The 16826-nt window shown below is 38.9% G+C and overlaps 1 protein-coding gene across 2 annotated transcripts in view; it reads right to left on the bottom strand.

Moving 5' to 3' along the window:
• Positions 1–16826, bottom strand: part of LOC126210592 (uncharacterized) — a 188528-nt gene that overhangs the window by 75317 nt on the left and 96385 nt on the right. For both annotated transcript variants that reach the window (XM_049939860.1, XM_049939861.1), the window contains exons 7-8: positions 12517–12858; positions 3006–3277 (exon numbers count right to left, since the gene is read on the bottom strand). In XM_049939860.1, the coding sequence (XP_049795817.1) occupies positions 3006–3277; positions 12517–12858 (614 nt within the window). The remainder of the gene's footprint in view (positions 1–3005; positions 3278–12516; positions 12859–16826) is intronic.

Raw genomic sequence — 16826 nt, 5'->3', positions numbered from 1 at the left:
ACTAAAAACTTACTGGTAGTTTTTAAATATACTTAAAGGCAGAAGAGACATTTTAAGACAAAAATCATTCAGCATTAACCATCAGACAAATGCTATGGTAAATTGTTCACACATATAGTATTATCATACTTCAATATAAAATGGCTGTCTTTATAATTTATTTATATCTTTACAAGTGAAGCTAGATATCTACTGTTAGTCTCACTATGTTGGCAATTTTCTGCTATGAAATTTTTAAATCTCACAAAACTTTCAAAGAGAATGCAGCTACAAGAGATTCCACTTATATTTGTTCTGCATCAAAGCTGTACTAAAGAATTTAACAAAAGGGTTACCACCATAACTGATGCATCCAAAGGAAAGGGAACGATTTGTATATTATTTCACCATGTGTCAGTATGTACGAAATCATTCCTAAGCACAGTATGCACCCATATATCTGACAATAGTTGATCGCCTACTGCATACAGAGCTCAAAATATACCATAAGTCTATAAATTTAGTAAAACAAAATTGGTGAGACTTTTAGTCAAAAAAGGAAGTTCTGTTTTTATACAACAGCCACACTGAACTTTTAACAGTTATCACAACTCTCAATTTTTTGTTTCATGCCAAAAATGTGTGTGGTAAACAATCTCAAATTTATACGCTGGACAGGATGCTGAAACATTTGAGACTGAACTTCATACCAAGAAACTGTCTCTGACAAAGAAAAAATGTTGACAGTGTATTTTTTTTTAATTACTGTGTTCAGTGTATTGAACTATACAAAACGTCTTTAGAATGTAAGCAATACAGCTGATATAAAACAAAAAGAACCAAAATTAATCACCGAGTTAAATCTAACTATGAATTATGAGAATATTTGTAAATTAAGACTGCATGACTTATGAAACTTTGGGTAGCACTGATCCACTTACACAATAACAAATATAATCCCACACTAAATACTATCAAAAGCAACACTGGCACTTCGTACACTCTAAAATCTGAAGTGTAGAATGAATATGCAAAAGGCATTGTACAACATGCCTTCCTGTATATAGCATTCTCTACTAACTGTGTTTTATCACCTGACAAATATTTTCAGAACCAAAGTGTGCATAATTTCAATGTTATGGGTGTATTTTCTGCTGGCAATCTGAATTAAATAATGCTCTACAAATGAAATTAACTACCATATTTTAGACATCAATAAAATGGTCAAAAAACTAATGCCTACAATGTATTAAATTGCTGAATATACAACTAGTAAACTAGTATTCACACGTATCTCCTCCTTGTAAAAAGGCGAGGGAAGCAAGCACAGCTTATACTTGATGGGGCACTATGTATCCTACTGCAGCAGTGTTTATATCAAACATTGCAATTCTCAATTTGGTTAGAGAAAAAATATTCATCACTAGTATTTGTAAGATAATGGGAGGAAAAGTGGCACTCGATCATCAAACTATGCACCAAATCCCTACACTAAATTTCAAACCTGTCTTCATTGTGTACTCGATCAAACAAGTTAAGACACTGTCAACTGCGACTGGTCAGTGAGAGAATTGCGAAGTTCAGCTACGCTACTCCGTGCTATATGAGGGTAGGCTATGGGTTTCACTCTTACACTTCCTTTCATTCAACAGCCCTCCATAATAAGACAACAACAAAACTAGACTGCAAAGGCACTCATCACAGTTAACCACGCAAGACTAATACATGCTCGACACACGGTTTAAAATCAGAGGGGGCAAATGGCAAACAACTTCTGTGATGCGCTTGCGGTCATGTAGCATTCCCACAATGTCCTCCTCGATGATCACTTACAACAACAGCACAAACTAACTTTGAATGACACACATTCAAAATTTAAAGCGAGAGTCATAACGTGCAGAGACAAAAATCTGCAGCAATGTATGCAGATTAACAATGTTTTCATTGCAACACACTGTTCTTCATTGAGTAATTAGAGTAAGTCAGTTATAAAGGACATGTAATGGGGGAGTTTGTGGTTTAGTGCCACAGTTGCATAAAGTAGTAGAAGAAGCAGACTATGAAACATAACCAGAGTGACAACAGTAGGAACTGAAACTCTCACACTTGAATGATTGTTTGGGCATAAGGCAGGTGTTCTGCAGGACATGATCGTGGACGGAAGATCTAGAGGATACTTGCAGGCTAAGAATCAGTGTTCGAAAAATGGTGGAGAGTTATGATTAAAATTTCATGTGACTAGAGATTCAGCACTGTTACAGATAGCAGAAGGATGCACAAAGAAAGTATGATGGTCGAGCAGTAAAGTGAATCTCTCCCTCCCCCTTCTTTTAAAAAACGATAAGTTTAGTATTTTAGCTGTCTCACTGGTGTGAACAGATGAAAAGCAAACTTTTTTTTTTTTTCACCAGGAACAGCTCTGCAAATACGGGTGACCCAAACAACGAACAGCACATCTACCAGAGCATAAGAAGAGTCAATACAAGGCACTGAACATGAAAATGACATATCTCTCACATACAGGCCACCAACAACTGTGTACTGCACTGCTGATTTATCTTAGAGTCAATTCTTTTGTAAGAATAAGCTGAAATTCTGTTTTTCCTTTTCTAAAATTTGTGCATTTTATGAACGCATGGGACATTCATCGTTTGTGTGTCCGTTAAGGAACAGATAAGTGAAATCGTGTTGAATGTTACCTTTGTGATGACTTAGGCAGAAAAAACTACAACTCTACTCAATAAAAACACAAAAAGCACAACACAGAAGCTCATTTATGAATTGTCACACAATGTGCAGCATCTATTAAAATCCCATCCCCTCTTCATTTTTAGTCATCTCCTACAAAACTACTATGACAGATGTAATGATAACTAGCACATTACAAACATGTTACAATTTCACATCCCCACACACTAATTCACCAGTCTCTGGTTGAGAGCTGCACAGTACGTGTCCAGCAGCCCACCTACAGATTATTTTACACTGATACATATAGAAGAATCAGATAACACAAAGGTACTCACTTTGGAGGGACCGCCACCTGGCCACCGCCCTTGCCCCCACGCGGTAACCTGCCGGGTCCCCTCGACGGTGTAGACTGGAGTGCAGGTGCGGCTCCCGGGCTGCTGAGGACTTTTGTAGTGGAAGCCCCGTCCTTGTCTTTCCACATTGGTGGCAGCATGCCTATTTCCATGTTTCCACCACTGCCACCTGCTTGTGACGTCACACCTCGGTTCACACCGCCCCCTCTGGGAGAAGTTTGACCTCTGCCGCGGCCTGACCTCGGTGACGTTACCTGTTGTGGAAAGTCCTCGTTGAGTCAGAGATGTGAACATTACATTTACTTAAACCCCTGGAAGACAGCCGTAACGCAATTACTGTTGCCACATGTTCGATGAATTCTCACATGATACACTGAAAGCACAAACAGTGGTCACTGCTCATAATTAAAGCATCATAACTGAGTCCAACAGAGCTGCAAAAACAGGATGTACAATAAATGAAATATTCAAAAGTATTACTAATCAGTGTCTCGGCAAATGGTCCACCAATCATTCAATTCTGTACAAGACCTGATACACCACAATCAGTAACACAGCACCAGGGGAAAGGAAATACGTGACACTAATTCTACAACTACCTGGGTGCACATATTGATGAGAACTTGAAAATCATATATTATACATCATCTCAAGCACTTACTTCAGCATCAATAACTCTACATGTCATTGGTTATTTTGGAGATGAAAACATTAGAAATTTGTTGTACTTTACATACTTCTATTTATTTTCTGAGGCAATCCCACAAAATGTACTCATCACAAAGACCTAGTTCCATCAGTTCTTTGTATCTACTAGTGCACCCAGCTTTACTGTTATTCTGGCGTTTTCATTGCCAGAAAATTTTACAGCAATACTTCTGACGTCCTTCATGTTAACAGTAATGTTTTACGGCATATCAAAATAGGCAGGTGTCTGATCTCCATTGCACATACAGTCTAACAAATAGTCATGCTGTTTGTACAGATCCATTACATGAGACCGAAATTCAAATAGTTTCTCATAAAACAGATCTGGAAGTCACTGAGCTGGTGTTCTGCACCATAACGTAAACCCAGCCCTTTTCATTTTCCTCACATACAGGCATTCACTGTACCTGCTTTGAATTTCGTGACACATACATGAGGAGAATGCCTCTTATCTCCAATACCTTCACTTCGGTAGTTCATCAAATATTCAAGAAATCTTCACTGTGTTTCTCTTGCAAGTACTGACCAACACGGCACTCCAATTCAGGAAACCTACCCTGCTTTTATCCCCTGATCCCCTCTGGCTGGCGTGTATAACTGGTTTTATTTAATTTGTTATTTATCTAATGCCATCTATGAACATTCACATCTGTGACACTGAATGTCATTCCTAATGCACAGCTGTCTGTGGCCTCTGTTTCACGAATCACCAGCAACTTAAGATTAATGTCCTATTTCCTGCGCGAACAAACTGTGTGTCACAAACTCATACAGCTACATTTCTCAACAGTCATGGCTGTAATTTGCATCCATTATAAATTACAGCAACTTACAGTTCTTAAGTGCTGATAACGTAAGCAAACTGAATGAAAACAATGTTAGCCCTCACAGCTCCCTGTGGCTGACTTGAGAAACTCTTACCACTTCGGATTAACACTTTAGCCAACTGAAAATAAACAGTGTTGTAGAATGATTGAATCTCACATTTTATTTCTCATTTGTTATGCTGCATTTCAAGTATTCTGTGCGAACTTATTTTTGTTAGCATAATTTGTCTCCTGTAGAAATGAGTACTATTGTTGAGTATTTGTCCATTTTAGAGGTGATTCAATTCGACTACAAATAGGGAAGGGGGTAGATCTATATATTATTATTCATCAGTCTTTCCTTCTCATCCCGTCAGGTAAGTCTATCCTGACCCAGGGTTTTGAGTGACTTTTCCGAACTCTACTCCTTTTTCCTAAAGCTCTCCAGTTACTTTCCCTTCACTCCTCTTCCTTCCCCTCCAACTCTTCTGCTGGAAGAAGGAGCCATAGGCTCAGGTTGCTTGCATAAGTAAAACCTTTTTAATAGATGTATGTGTGTTCTCTTGTCACCACTTGGCGAGTAGATTTTTTTATCCATACTACTAAACCTTATTGTCAAATTTATTTACAGACTGAGCACTGAAGCAGCAACGCAAATACTATGATTGCGTAAAAGTATGTTTCCCTAAAGCTACAAACAGAGGAAACATAGCTGTTACAAATACTGTTCAAAAAACAAATGCAGCAACCTCTCACCTACTTCAATATATTATGCCAAAAAATTGAAACATTCACAACACAATTCGTACAAGTTTTGTGCAGTCTGCCTGCTATGTTTGAAATCGGCACATGAAAGGCTTACACAATCTTTCAGCATTGCAAGTATGTTGACCAAACAAGGGCTTCTGCAGATAAAACAAGATGGAAACTGGAGCTAGCAAAATCAGCATAATGAGATACACGGCCAAAAATTTCCAAATGCAATGGCTGCAGAAAATTTATTTGTTGGTGAACAGTATATAGCCAAACAATGAACTCAATTAGGTTAACTGTGCTGAAAACTCTGAGCCTTAATCTGAAATGTCTATTGCAATTTCCCCGACCAAGATACCAGTAGGAAACAACAACAACTGAGTCTCACAGTTCTTTGCTTTCACAGAGTCGCCTGCACACTACTTGCTTGCTTATCACACCCTGTATGCGTGATGATGAATTTCAACTGTTGCTGCTTCCTCTGACATCCTGTATGTTAGAAACCTTTTCATAGACTGTAGAAAAAATTGACATGATATACATAAACAAAAAGAGTCAGATTTTGAAAATACAATGTAATTGGATTGATTAAAAAATCTACTCACTCAGCAGTGGCATGAGAACATACGTATAAACGGTATTACAGTTTGTAAACTTCTGCAGCCAGTGGCTCCTCCTCCTAGCAGAACAGTTGAAGGGGAAGGAAGAGGGGTGAAGGAATATGTTTGGTGATGTTTAGGGAAAGGATAGACTTCAAGAAAGTCACCCATAACCACGGATCAGGGTAGACTTATTCACCAGAAATCCTTTTCCTTCGCCCCTCTTCTTTCCCCTTCAATCCTTCCACCAGAAAAAGGATCCACTAGCTCCAAAAGTTTGCAGACATGTTATACAGAAAGATTAGGCACAATTTTAGATAAGGCAAAAGTAAAGGTGCCAATCTATGACATGCAGATGGGAAACACCTTAAATTAGCAACTACAAAGAAGGAATGTGTCAAATGCCTGGATGACAGAGAACATCTGCCTTGAAGTGTGATGAGGTGGAAATTGATGGGAAAAATGTGTGCTCTAGAAATGAAGCCAGAGTTGGAGAGGGCAATGAATGATCTGAGATCAAGCAATTCAGAAGTCAATACACACCTTCAGAGCTTCTGAAATGTGTGAAAGACACAAGAACTAGAAAATTATTTGAGCTAGTGTCAAATATCTATGAAACGGGTAGATTATTATCGGATTTACAAGGAAAGCCATCCCATTACCAAAGAAGTGAAGTGAGTAACTGTCAAAGCTATTGAACACTGACCATCATATGACACTTCTAAAGCACAGTCCAGAGAGCAGAAATAAAAAAAAACTTAAGACATTATTGGCTTTGGTGACTGTGGTTTCAGGACAGGAAAATATATTTGAGAAGTATGAGGGGCATGCAATAAGTAATACAACACCTTTTTTTCTCAGTCATTTTGGTTGAAAAATGTGGATTTTGTTGGGGACATCATGAAATATTCCCACTTCAGCCAATATAGTTTCATGAAGTTCTGACTGGTGGTGGCACTATATGTAGCCTTCAAAATGGTGTCTGTACTATAGGTGCTCCAAGCAGATAGCTGTAACTGAGTTCCTTTTGGTGGAAACCAGAGCATGGCAAGTATTCATAGGCCCTTGCAGGATGTCTACAGGGAGCTGGCAGTGAGACATTGGGCCAGGCACCTATTATCATCGCAACAAGGTCACGCAAACCTGTCTGATCTCCAGCATGATGACCAGTTACCACAGCTGTGACTCCTGCAATGTTGGAACGTGCAGACACACTCATTCAAGGCGACTGATGGATCACAATCAAACACCTCATTGCTCAACTGGAAGTCTCTGTTGGTGGTACTGAGACACTCATTGACCAGTTGGGGTACTCGGAGGTGTGTGTCCACTGGGTTTCCTGCCCCCCAACGGAAGACCATAAAGAGCAACACAGGACCTGTCGTGCACAATTTGCTTGCGTGTTACAGGGCTGATTGTGACAACATTTTTTTTTTTTTGTCAAACATCATCACTTCAAACAGAAACAAAACAGCAAACCCCGGAGGGGCACCACACCTCCTCTCCTCCGAAGAAAATGTTAAAAATGCACCTTCGACCAGTAAAGTCACGGTGAAGGTATTTTGGGACTCTGAAGAGGTTATTCTGTTTGATGTTCTCTCACACAAATCTGTGCACCCGAGAAGAGTTCACAGAACGTAGCTGGACTATTCCTCCTCATCCACCAGACGGCCTGAATCTCACATCTTCCGACTTCCATCCATTTGGCCCAATGAATAATGCTCTCCACATGAAGTAGTAAGTGGATTATGAGGAGGTTACTGATACAGAAAGACGGCTCCAATGTTGTCCGGTAGAGTGGTACCGTGGCACGCCCTCCCAATAATGTGGCATAAGGCCACAATAGGATTTTGTAACCAGAAGAGTGGAGAATAATATGGTGTACTGGAAAACTGAATAAAACTAACCTGCTCTCAGAAAAAAAAAAGTGTTGCATTGCTTATTGAACAGCACTTGTATTTCATAAGGGAAAGAATTGGGATACTTTTTAATCTATGGCAGGCTTACAGAACGCTTTCAACAACGGGAAATAGTATTTTCTTAATCTTCAGGCGTGTGTGACTAAAGTGCAGAGGCATAAAAATAATCTGGTCTTTACAAAATGCAAATATGTATAATAAAAAATAGAAGATGCGCAAAGACAAGTTTGTGTTAAGAAGTATGTAAGGAAGAGATGCGACTTACTACCACTGCCATTAAACTCATGTGTCAAAGATGCACGATCAAGTAAATGAAATAAAATTCCAGAGGACAAAAAGCACACATGGAACATACACCACTGATGAGGCTGTCAGACAATAAAATTCTCATGGAAGTAAGAATGACTCTGAATATTGCTGAAAAGAGAGCACACTTTGTGCACTTCATAATTTAAGAATAAATGAAGCTATTGTGCCTATCTGCAACTCAGCATCTCCGCTATATGGTGTGTAGCAACTTTTATTCTCTAATATTGTTACATTCCATCCTGGATTTTCCATTGTTTGATAAAACAAAGAAAAATAATAGACAGGAGAGCAGTTACTCGCTTAATGTCAACATTGGCAACAACAGAAGCTTATAGGTGCAAAATTATTCTATCTAGAAAGTGTAACTATACACAATGACTAAAGAAAGGCACGCAATCAAAACAGATTTTCCAAGTAGAAGACTACCAGGTATAAGGTACTCAGGAATAATTCTGTGGAAAACTGTAGGCAGAGAGGGGGGAAGAGTAGAGGACACCAAAGACTAGAATATGGAAAACAGATTATAGATGCAGCTGAGTGTAAAATTTACAAAGCAATGAAATGATTTGTGATAAAGGAAAAGATGGAGGATGGTTTCATACAGGCTAAGAGAGAGAAAGAGAGAGAGAGAGGTAAAAAGTAACCAATCTAACTGCCACTTATAGTAAGCACTTCCCACATACCTCACACCTCGTCAGTAAGCACACATACCCTTCAGTGTCTTCTAATGCCAAATGAATACATCTACGCAGGTTAAACCAAAAACCCAGTGAAAATGTTTGAGATGATGCACTGAGAGCAAAAGACAGCATAAAAGCCAAAATCCTAGTCATTCCTACGTTTTATTTCCCTTTTTACCATTCTGATGTTACTCAATGGTGAGTGGAAGCCTATTTAAAGATCCATTCCTTAAATGGAGACATTAACAGAAATTACCTGTGGTTAAGAGCAATTGAGGAAGAAAGGATAAAGACTGTAAAGTGTGTGTGTGTGTGTGTGGTGTGTGTGTGTGTGTGTGTGTGTGTGTGTGTGTCTATTGTTGACAAAGCTCTTAATGGCTGAAACCTTTAATTGTGAGAGTCTTTTGTTGTGCCTACCTGTGACTCAGCATCTCTGCTATATGTTGAGTAGCAACTTTCCTTTTCTAATATTGTTACATTCCATCCTGGATTTTTCATAATTTTATTAAACCAATTTTATATTCATTCATAAAAACGAAAGCATATAACTGAGGAAATATATTGTGCTTTAGTTAAGTCCCATAGTGCTCAGAGCCATTTATATTGTCCTTTGAATCAATATGTGGGGCAAGGTTTATTGGTTTCAACAGCAGAGCAATGTTAATGAAAAGGTAAGTATCCATCTTTGAGTCACGAACTAGGGCAAAGCTTTTCACATACAATCAACAGAACTCTAAAGAAAAATACAAGGACCTAAAAGTAACAACAAAGCTGAAATTACGATCAAACAGAAAGCTTCATGGGAAAATGAAAACAGCTACTGATGTAATAATGAAAAGAAGACTACAGTGATTTGGGCACATACACTGAATGGATAGTAATAGACTAACCAAGGAGATCTTAAACTAACTAAACAGCTACAAATCGAATCTAACCTGGTTCACTGAAAATGACAAAGATATGATAAACACTTGAATTAGAATGGACACAAAAGGTAACAGAACATTTTTTAGAGAAGCAACATAAAGAGAGGATTACACAGAAAGAAAAAAAGAGGTCAGGAAATGGAAATGGAGAAAACGAATGACACTCCTTGGAGGATGAAGGAAGTGTGGGACCACAGAAAATTGGATACAAAAAGAATCATGGCCTATTTTTATTTACCACACCCTTCAAAAAGGTTATTTGAAAAAGAAATCTGTACTCCACGTAACACGGAAGAACTGCACCACATTCTAGTACCATTAATTACTTAAAAATCAACTATCACAATTAAATATACACAAGCAATGTGATGAAGTCTATCGTATGTTGCTGATGGAGTATGACAGGCAATACTCTTAAGTGGGCTGAGAGGCAAAATGTTAGAATGTATTTACCATGTTTCATGGCAATTTTGTGGCATAATTGGACCACATCTGGCATAAAATGGTTAAAACTGGAGAAGACTTTCATGAAATGGGAATATCTGCACAAGACGTTATTTTATACACCCTTCTTTTTGAGACTGCTGTGCAGGTGGCTATAAAGGTACTTCAAAAGCTGAGGAAAAGAAGATGAATATGGGGACTGATGACAAACAAGAAAAAGATCAAAACTTGGCAGCACAAGTGATAAAATGAAATTTCATACACAGAACTGGCAAAAATCAACAGATTGAATGCTTTCTGTTACCCAGGAGCATCACTGTGACACAGAAGAAAAACCACAGTTAATCATATCCTCAAAATTGGTCAAAGGTAATGGACAACACATCTGAATTCTGTCTTCTGAAACAGAAACTAAGACAAAAGACTGAATGTCTTTTACATATATAAAAGGCATTAGGTGGAGGAGAGGGGAGGACGAGAGAATTCATAACACTGCGAATGTCCTTTTCTACGTCTGTCCATCTACACTCCGCAATGTCGCCTTACTGTGTCTGTGTGGGGCGGTACTTTATGCACCATTAACACTCCTGCCCTCCCCCTATCCTGGTACAATCACAAATGATGAGTGGAAACAATGAGTTTTAATAAGTGACCATTTGAGCTCAAATGCCTCAAATTCTCATGGCCTTTTTGTGAGATGTATGTAGGAGGAAGCAATATATTGATTAAGTCTTCTATGGCTTTGCAGTCTCAGGGGAGCGGGAAAAAAGTACTATGATACACTAATGTCTTTCTTTTAGTTTCTGCTACTGCAGTTGTACAACACTTTTGTGCTTACTAAATGAAACTGCAGAGAAACTCTCAACAATTCATTGGATCTTCTCCATATTTCCAATCCATTATTTATGCGATACAAAGAAAAATGTAATGACAATGCTTTTATACATCAAAGCAGATAAGGTTAGATCCGTCTGACTCAATGAATAGAGAAAAATCTGCAAGCAAGAAACACATGCATTGTGGACTCGAACTCGACGCTCATGTATTCTCGACACAAGAATGGAAAGGAGTGAAGGTCAACAATATGTAATATTGTAATATTACTTCAGGAATAAACATGAAAAATGTTGCCTACCTACAGACAATATAAACAATTTTCAGGAGCTTTATTTAAAAGTCACACAATTGTCCACCCCTGGTAGCTGAGTGGCCAGCGCAACTGAACGTCAATCCTAAGGGTTCAATTCCCGGCTGAGTCGGATACTTTCTCTGCTCGGGGACTTGGTGTTGTGTTTTGTCCTACTCATCATCATTTCATCCCCATCGACGCACAAGTCGCCGAAGTGGCGTCAAATCGAAAGACTTTTACCCGGCGAATGGTCTACCTGTCGGGAGGCCCTAGTCACACAACATTTACATTTAGTCACACAATTCATATGCTGGTATATCGCTAACACCATTTCATGGTAGAAAAGAGAGAGAGGCATTTTTGTCTGCATTTAAGTGAAAGAAAGTAATAATTTTGTAGGTAATCAAGAGACATGTTTAATACCATAAAGAGAAAGATACGGCAAGAGGAAACATTACATATGACAACAGATATATTGGCAGAGAAAAGACAATTTGGAGAGGAAGACAGAATCTTTTGCTTGATATATTCTGTTTATCAAATATAATACTGTAGCTGGTAAGCAAAAATCCTCTCCATTTCTGTACTGTTGTCATGGAGAGAGAACAATAGCAAGTACCACCTCACCTAACATACTGAACTGGGTATAGCAAGTACCACCTCACCTAACATACTGAACTGGGTAGTGACAGGGAAAAAACTGGCTAGTTGAATAAGCCACCCAGAATTAAACACAAACAAGTGTGCTTCAAAAAAATGTCACCTGTTATTGAGCACCAATCTCAGATGGATGGTCGAAAGCTCCAATATCTGGTTTAGGCACTGTCAAGAAACAAAATCCGACAGGAACTAGGACAAATAGCCATTTTTGTGGTGCAGAAAAGGAATAAAAAAAACTCTTTTTAACACGTCATGCAACTTTGAACATTTAGAGCATTCTAAAATCAATACTATAACTTCCATTATACAGTGTCAATCAAAACGGTTATCTACTTCAAAATTTTTTTTACAATTTCAGTACATGTGAACATTTTTGGGAATTTAACTGAAGTAATTTTCACAAATCTACATAGCATTGTCCAGCAATAAAGCAGAAAGCTTACATATTCTGAAAATAATATGTTCAGTGGCATTCATAAAATGAGTTTCAATTTTTTTTTATAACAACTGGGTTATGAGTGCCCATGCAGTGCAGTACAGGGGTAAAGAAAGGTACTCACCTTTATACGAGGAAATGAGCGAGCGAGTTTCAGGTGTGACTGCGAACGCCCTGCGTGTTTGTTCAGCCCGCTGGGGCCAGCGATAGCTGGAGGGATTTTCTGCTCCACAGCTCCTGAAGTATCAGCAGGGGTGGCGCCCTGGTCTCTGTTGACAGAGCCTGAAGAACTGCTCTCTGACAGGCCATCGGTTTCCTCTTCCACAGACATTGGCTCCTGTTTGATGTTGGACGGGCCAGAAGCAGATGACTGGTCTGATACAGGTGACATTTCACCAGCAGAAGCTTTCAGCTTCTGAATACGCTTCACAGATGAGGCAGTAGGTGTAGAAGGTGAACCGGTATCCTAAACAAAGTACACCAAAATTAGTTTAGTGATAACCAAAATTAAAACATCTGTTGCAAATGCAACGCCAATAAATATGATAGTCTTTATGAGTGTCCTGGGAAGTAACTGAAAATTCCTCCTATTCTGAAAACTTAACTTCAATCTTCTCAAAATGCCATCCCTCAAAAGTCATATGCAGCAGTAACTAAGTGAAAGCTCCATAATTTACGTATCTTGTGGAGTTTGTTCACACATCGTCGGGTGGCTTGAGGAGTATGGATGTATATGTAGAAATGTTTCAAAGAATACTAGACAAAAGTGCCAACCAACACAAGTGTATATTGCATTGCTGCACGTTATATATTTTGTTAAATTCAAAGACAAGAAAATAAATACAATAAAACGAACCAATTTATATACCAGACCTAATTTTCTACTGGAAAATATGGAACTAGTTGTTGGCAGCGACTGCTGCATTTGAAAGCGGAAGAGATAATGTAATCAAATTACTCCTTCATAAATTGATAATTAGCACTGCCGACCCCTTCATATAGGTCCCATAAAAGGAACCTGAAGGGCACAAATGATGCAGCAGGATGCTCACAAATTCAAGGAGAGATTTACTGAGAACTGAAAGAGTTTGTACGCGATTTAACGACTTAGAGAAAGCTTTTGACAATGTGGGAAAATCACATAAATAAAATAGTGGACAAGACGATCACTTACAAACTCACTATATTGGGCAGGAGGTATGTGGGAAACACGTGGAGGTTTTCAGTAAGACAGAAACAATGAGAAAACAAATGGGTAGAATTGAAGGAAGATGTAGAATAAGGCCACTGTCTAGCAACAACACTCTTCAATATGACAGAGTATTGAGAAGATATGATTGAGTGTTGTTTACTGATCGACAAAGAGGCAAATCCAGGATGGAATCTAACAATACCAGAGAAGGAAAAGTGCAACTCACCATATAGCTGAGGTGCTGAGTCGCGATAGGCACAACAAAAAGGTCAGCTTTCGGCCATTAAGGCCTTTGTCAGCAGTACACACACACACACACACACACACACACACACACACACACACACACGCCAACGCAATTTGCACACACATCTGCAGTCTCAGAGAGCTGAAACTACACTGCAATTGGCAGTGTAGTTTAAGCTCTCTGAGACTGCAGACATGTGCGCAAGTTGCATTTACGTGTGTGTGTGTGTGTGTGTGTGTGTGTGTGTGTGTGTGCGCGCGCGCGCGCGTGCACATGCATGTGTGTTTACTGCTGACGAAGGCCTTAATGGCCGAAAGCTATAATTGTGTGAATCTTTTTGTTGTGCCTATCGTGACTCAGCATCTCCGCTATATGGTGAGTTGCAACTTTCCTTCTCTGGTATTGTTGCTATGGAACAAGAGATATCTGTAGAAAATGTGGGTTCTTCTGGCCAAGGATGAATAGGAGCTTCAAGAAATGGTAGAGGAGATCAGAATTATGAGTAAAAGATTATGAAATGAAAAATAAATGTAAAGAAAATGACAGTAGGAAAGAATGAAAGGTTAAAAATAATGCTCCATGGAGACAAAATGGTACATGTGTCAGATTTTTTAAAGTACATAACAAGTACAATAGAAAGCAATTACAAATGCATTAAGAACAACAATGGCAAATCTGGCATTCTCTGAGACAATGATTTTCAGTACCTATGTGAACATGAGATTAAGAAAAATAATTGACCAGGCAGAGTAGGATTCATGCACTGAGGGTTGCATACAAACTTAATTATGTGTAGAGACAGTTCACCCATTCTGGGAAACGAGAATCATGACCATTTTTCCCTGTTATCAATAATGATACTGTCAAGATATAATTCCCATGTATTCCAAGATTTTCAAGAAGGTTTTAATGTCAAGTTTAACATCTGATGACGAATGAAGTTTTTTTTGTTTAATGTAATTCAAGAAAACAAATTTTGAAATTTCCCTTTACCTGTACTGTGAAATCTTGCCTCTTGTCGAGGGAGTTTGTGAGTATCAAAATATGTGACATAAATGCCCATATCTTTTGACTGCATGGACTTGGAAGTTTCAATTTGTTTACACCTCCAAGGAACCATAGACCTTAGTATGCGATACAAATTTAAACATCTATCCATTCCGGAGGAAAAAGGTTTTTTAAAATTCAGACAGACAGGTGCACGACAAAGTGATCCTATAAAGATTCCATTTCACCGATAGTGGTACGGAACCCTAAAAATTATGAAGTGTATTATCTAAAGTGGCCTACTATAAGGCAAGAACTTGAAATGTGGAAAGAAGATAGGAGGGCAATGAGGGCTTTTGAAACATCTAAATAGTAGAAACTGGAAAAAGTCGCTAGGCAACAAATGAAGAAATCCAATTATTGGACATAACTAAACATGGAAAAAGAAATGGGATTGGGTGTATACTGAGATAGCATTGTTGGTTGGTCGATTTGGGAGAAGGGACCAAATAGCAAACTCATTGGTCCCATCACATTAGGGAAGGATGGGGGAGGAGTCGGCCATGTCCTTCACGGAAACTATGCCGGCATTTGCCTGAAGCAATTTAGGGAAATCACAGGAGAACCAAAATCAGGATGGCCAGACACTGGTTAAAACCATCGTCCTCCCAAATGCGAGTCTAATGTTCTCACCACTGTCCCACCTCGCTCCGTCTGACATAGCATGGCTGGATTTTGAAAATCACTTTAGGCAGTGGCACAAAAGGACCCAGATCTTAGGAAACCTGCTTAATAGTTGCAAAATCTACAAACTGATGAATGAACTGACAAACTACAGAAAACGGCAAGGACCTATTCGTCACATGCAGAAATCTCACAATGGTTAGGGGCATTTCTGGAAGGAAGATTAGGGCTTAATGTTCTGTCAAGGACGAATCATTAGACAGAGACCAATCTCAAACAGGAGAAGGGAACTGGCCATGCCCATTCCAAAGGAACTACTACGGCATTTAGCTTAAGTGATTTAGAGAAACAAAGGATTGGTGTCTGGAGCAAAATTTGAACCACCGTACTCTTGAATGCAAATCCAAGTGTCTTACTACTCCACTTGTTGCCACTATTGGATTCTTCTGCAAAACTCATGAGGGCATGGTCCAGCATATCGAGCAGGAGTCTCTTCTACCTTCAACCAGTATGATTATGCTGGTTTGTCACTCTGCAGTAAGATCCAGGTGCAAGGCTGCCATTTCAATCAATACAGCTACATCTAACCAGCAATTACCATGCTGAAAATCACTTCTGACCGGTTAGATGATGCTGCTGCTGATGATGATATCTTTAGATTCACAGAAATTAAATCTACCAATGTTAATTGTAATGACAATTAAACATTCAACTCTCTGTTCCCAAGTAAAACAATATGATACAGGCTGACTACAAGTTTTCTAGGCATGGAACACAAGTCTGCATTACACTGAACATGATAATGGGTACAGCAAGCATGTTCTTCAGCCGCTCTCCTGGCATAAAATACATTTACTTTGGTAAAAGCAGTTTCTAAGCATGTGGGTCAATTTTTAATCTTTACAAACACTGCTCTTGTGCCTGAATAACCATGACAAAATGTAGAGAAGACTCTTCAAAAAACAAATGTTTACCTCCTCCTCTCTGTCACCAATTTATACTGGAATTGCAAATGACAATTATATCTGTCGCTCACAGTAACTAATTACTGTGTGCATTAGGGCAACAGAGATCCTCTACCGGATTTGCTGGCAATGAACATTATTGTGAACTGACCTCACAATTTACCTCCTCAGTCCTTGAGCTTTTCTCATCCAGTTATCTTTTGATTTAAAGCAGGTACAGTTATTTTACAAGTTCCTTCACCCACTGCTTCTTGTTTTTACACCCAGCACTGCTTTTTGCATTTACACCCAGCAAAAGACTTCCCTGGCCTTTCTTATCATAGCTTATCTTCATAGCTTTGACGCGAACACACTCTGGC

The sequence above is a fragment of the Schistocerca nitens genome, chromosome 10, assembly GCF_023898315.1.
Source record: "Schistocerca nitens isolate TAMUIC-IGC-003100 chromosome 10, iqSchNite1.1, whole genome shotgun sequence".
Lineage (NCBI taxonomy): Eukaryota > Metazoa > Arthropoda > Insecta > Orthoptera > Acrididae > Schistocerca > Schistocerca nitens.
Note: the sequence above shows the minus strand (reverse complement) of the source record. Positions and strands in the feature narration are given on the sequence as shown.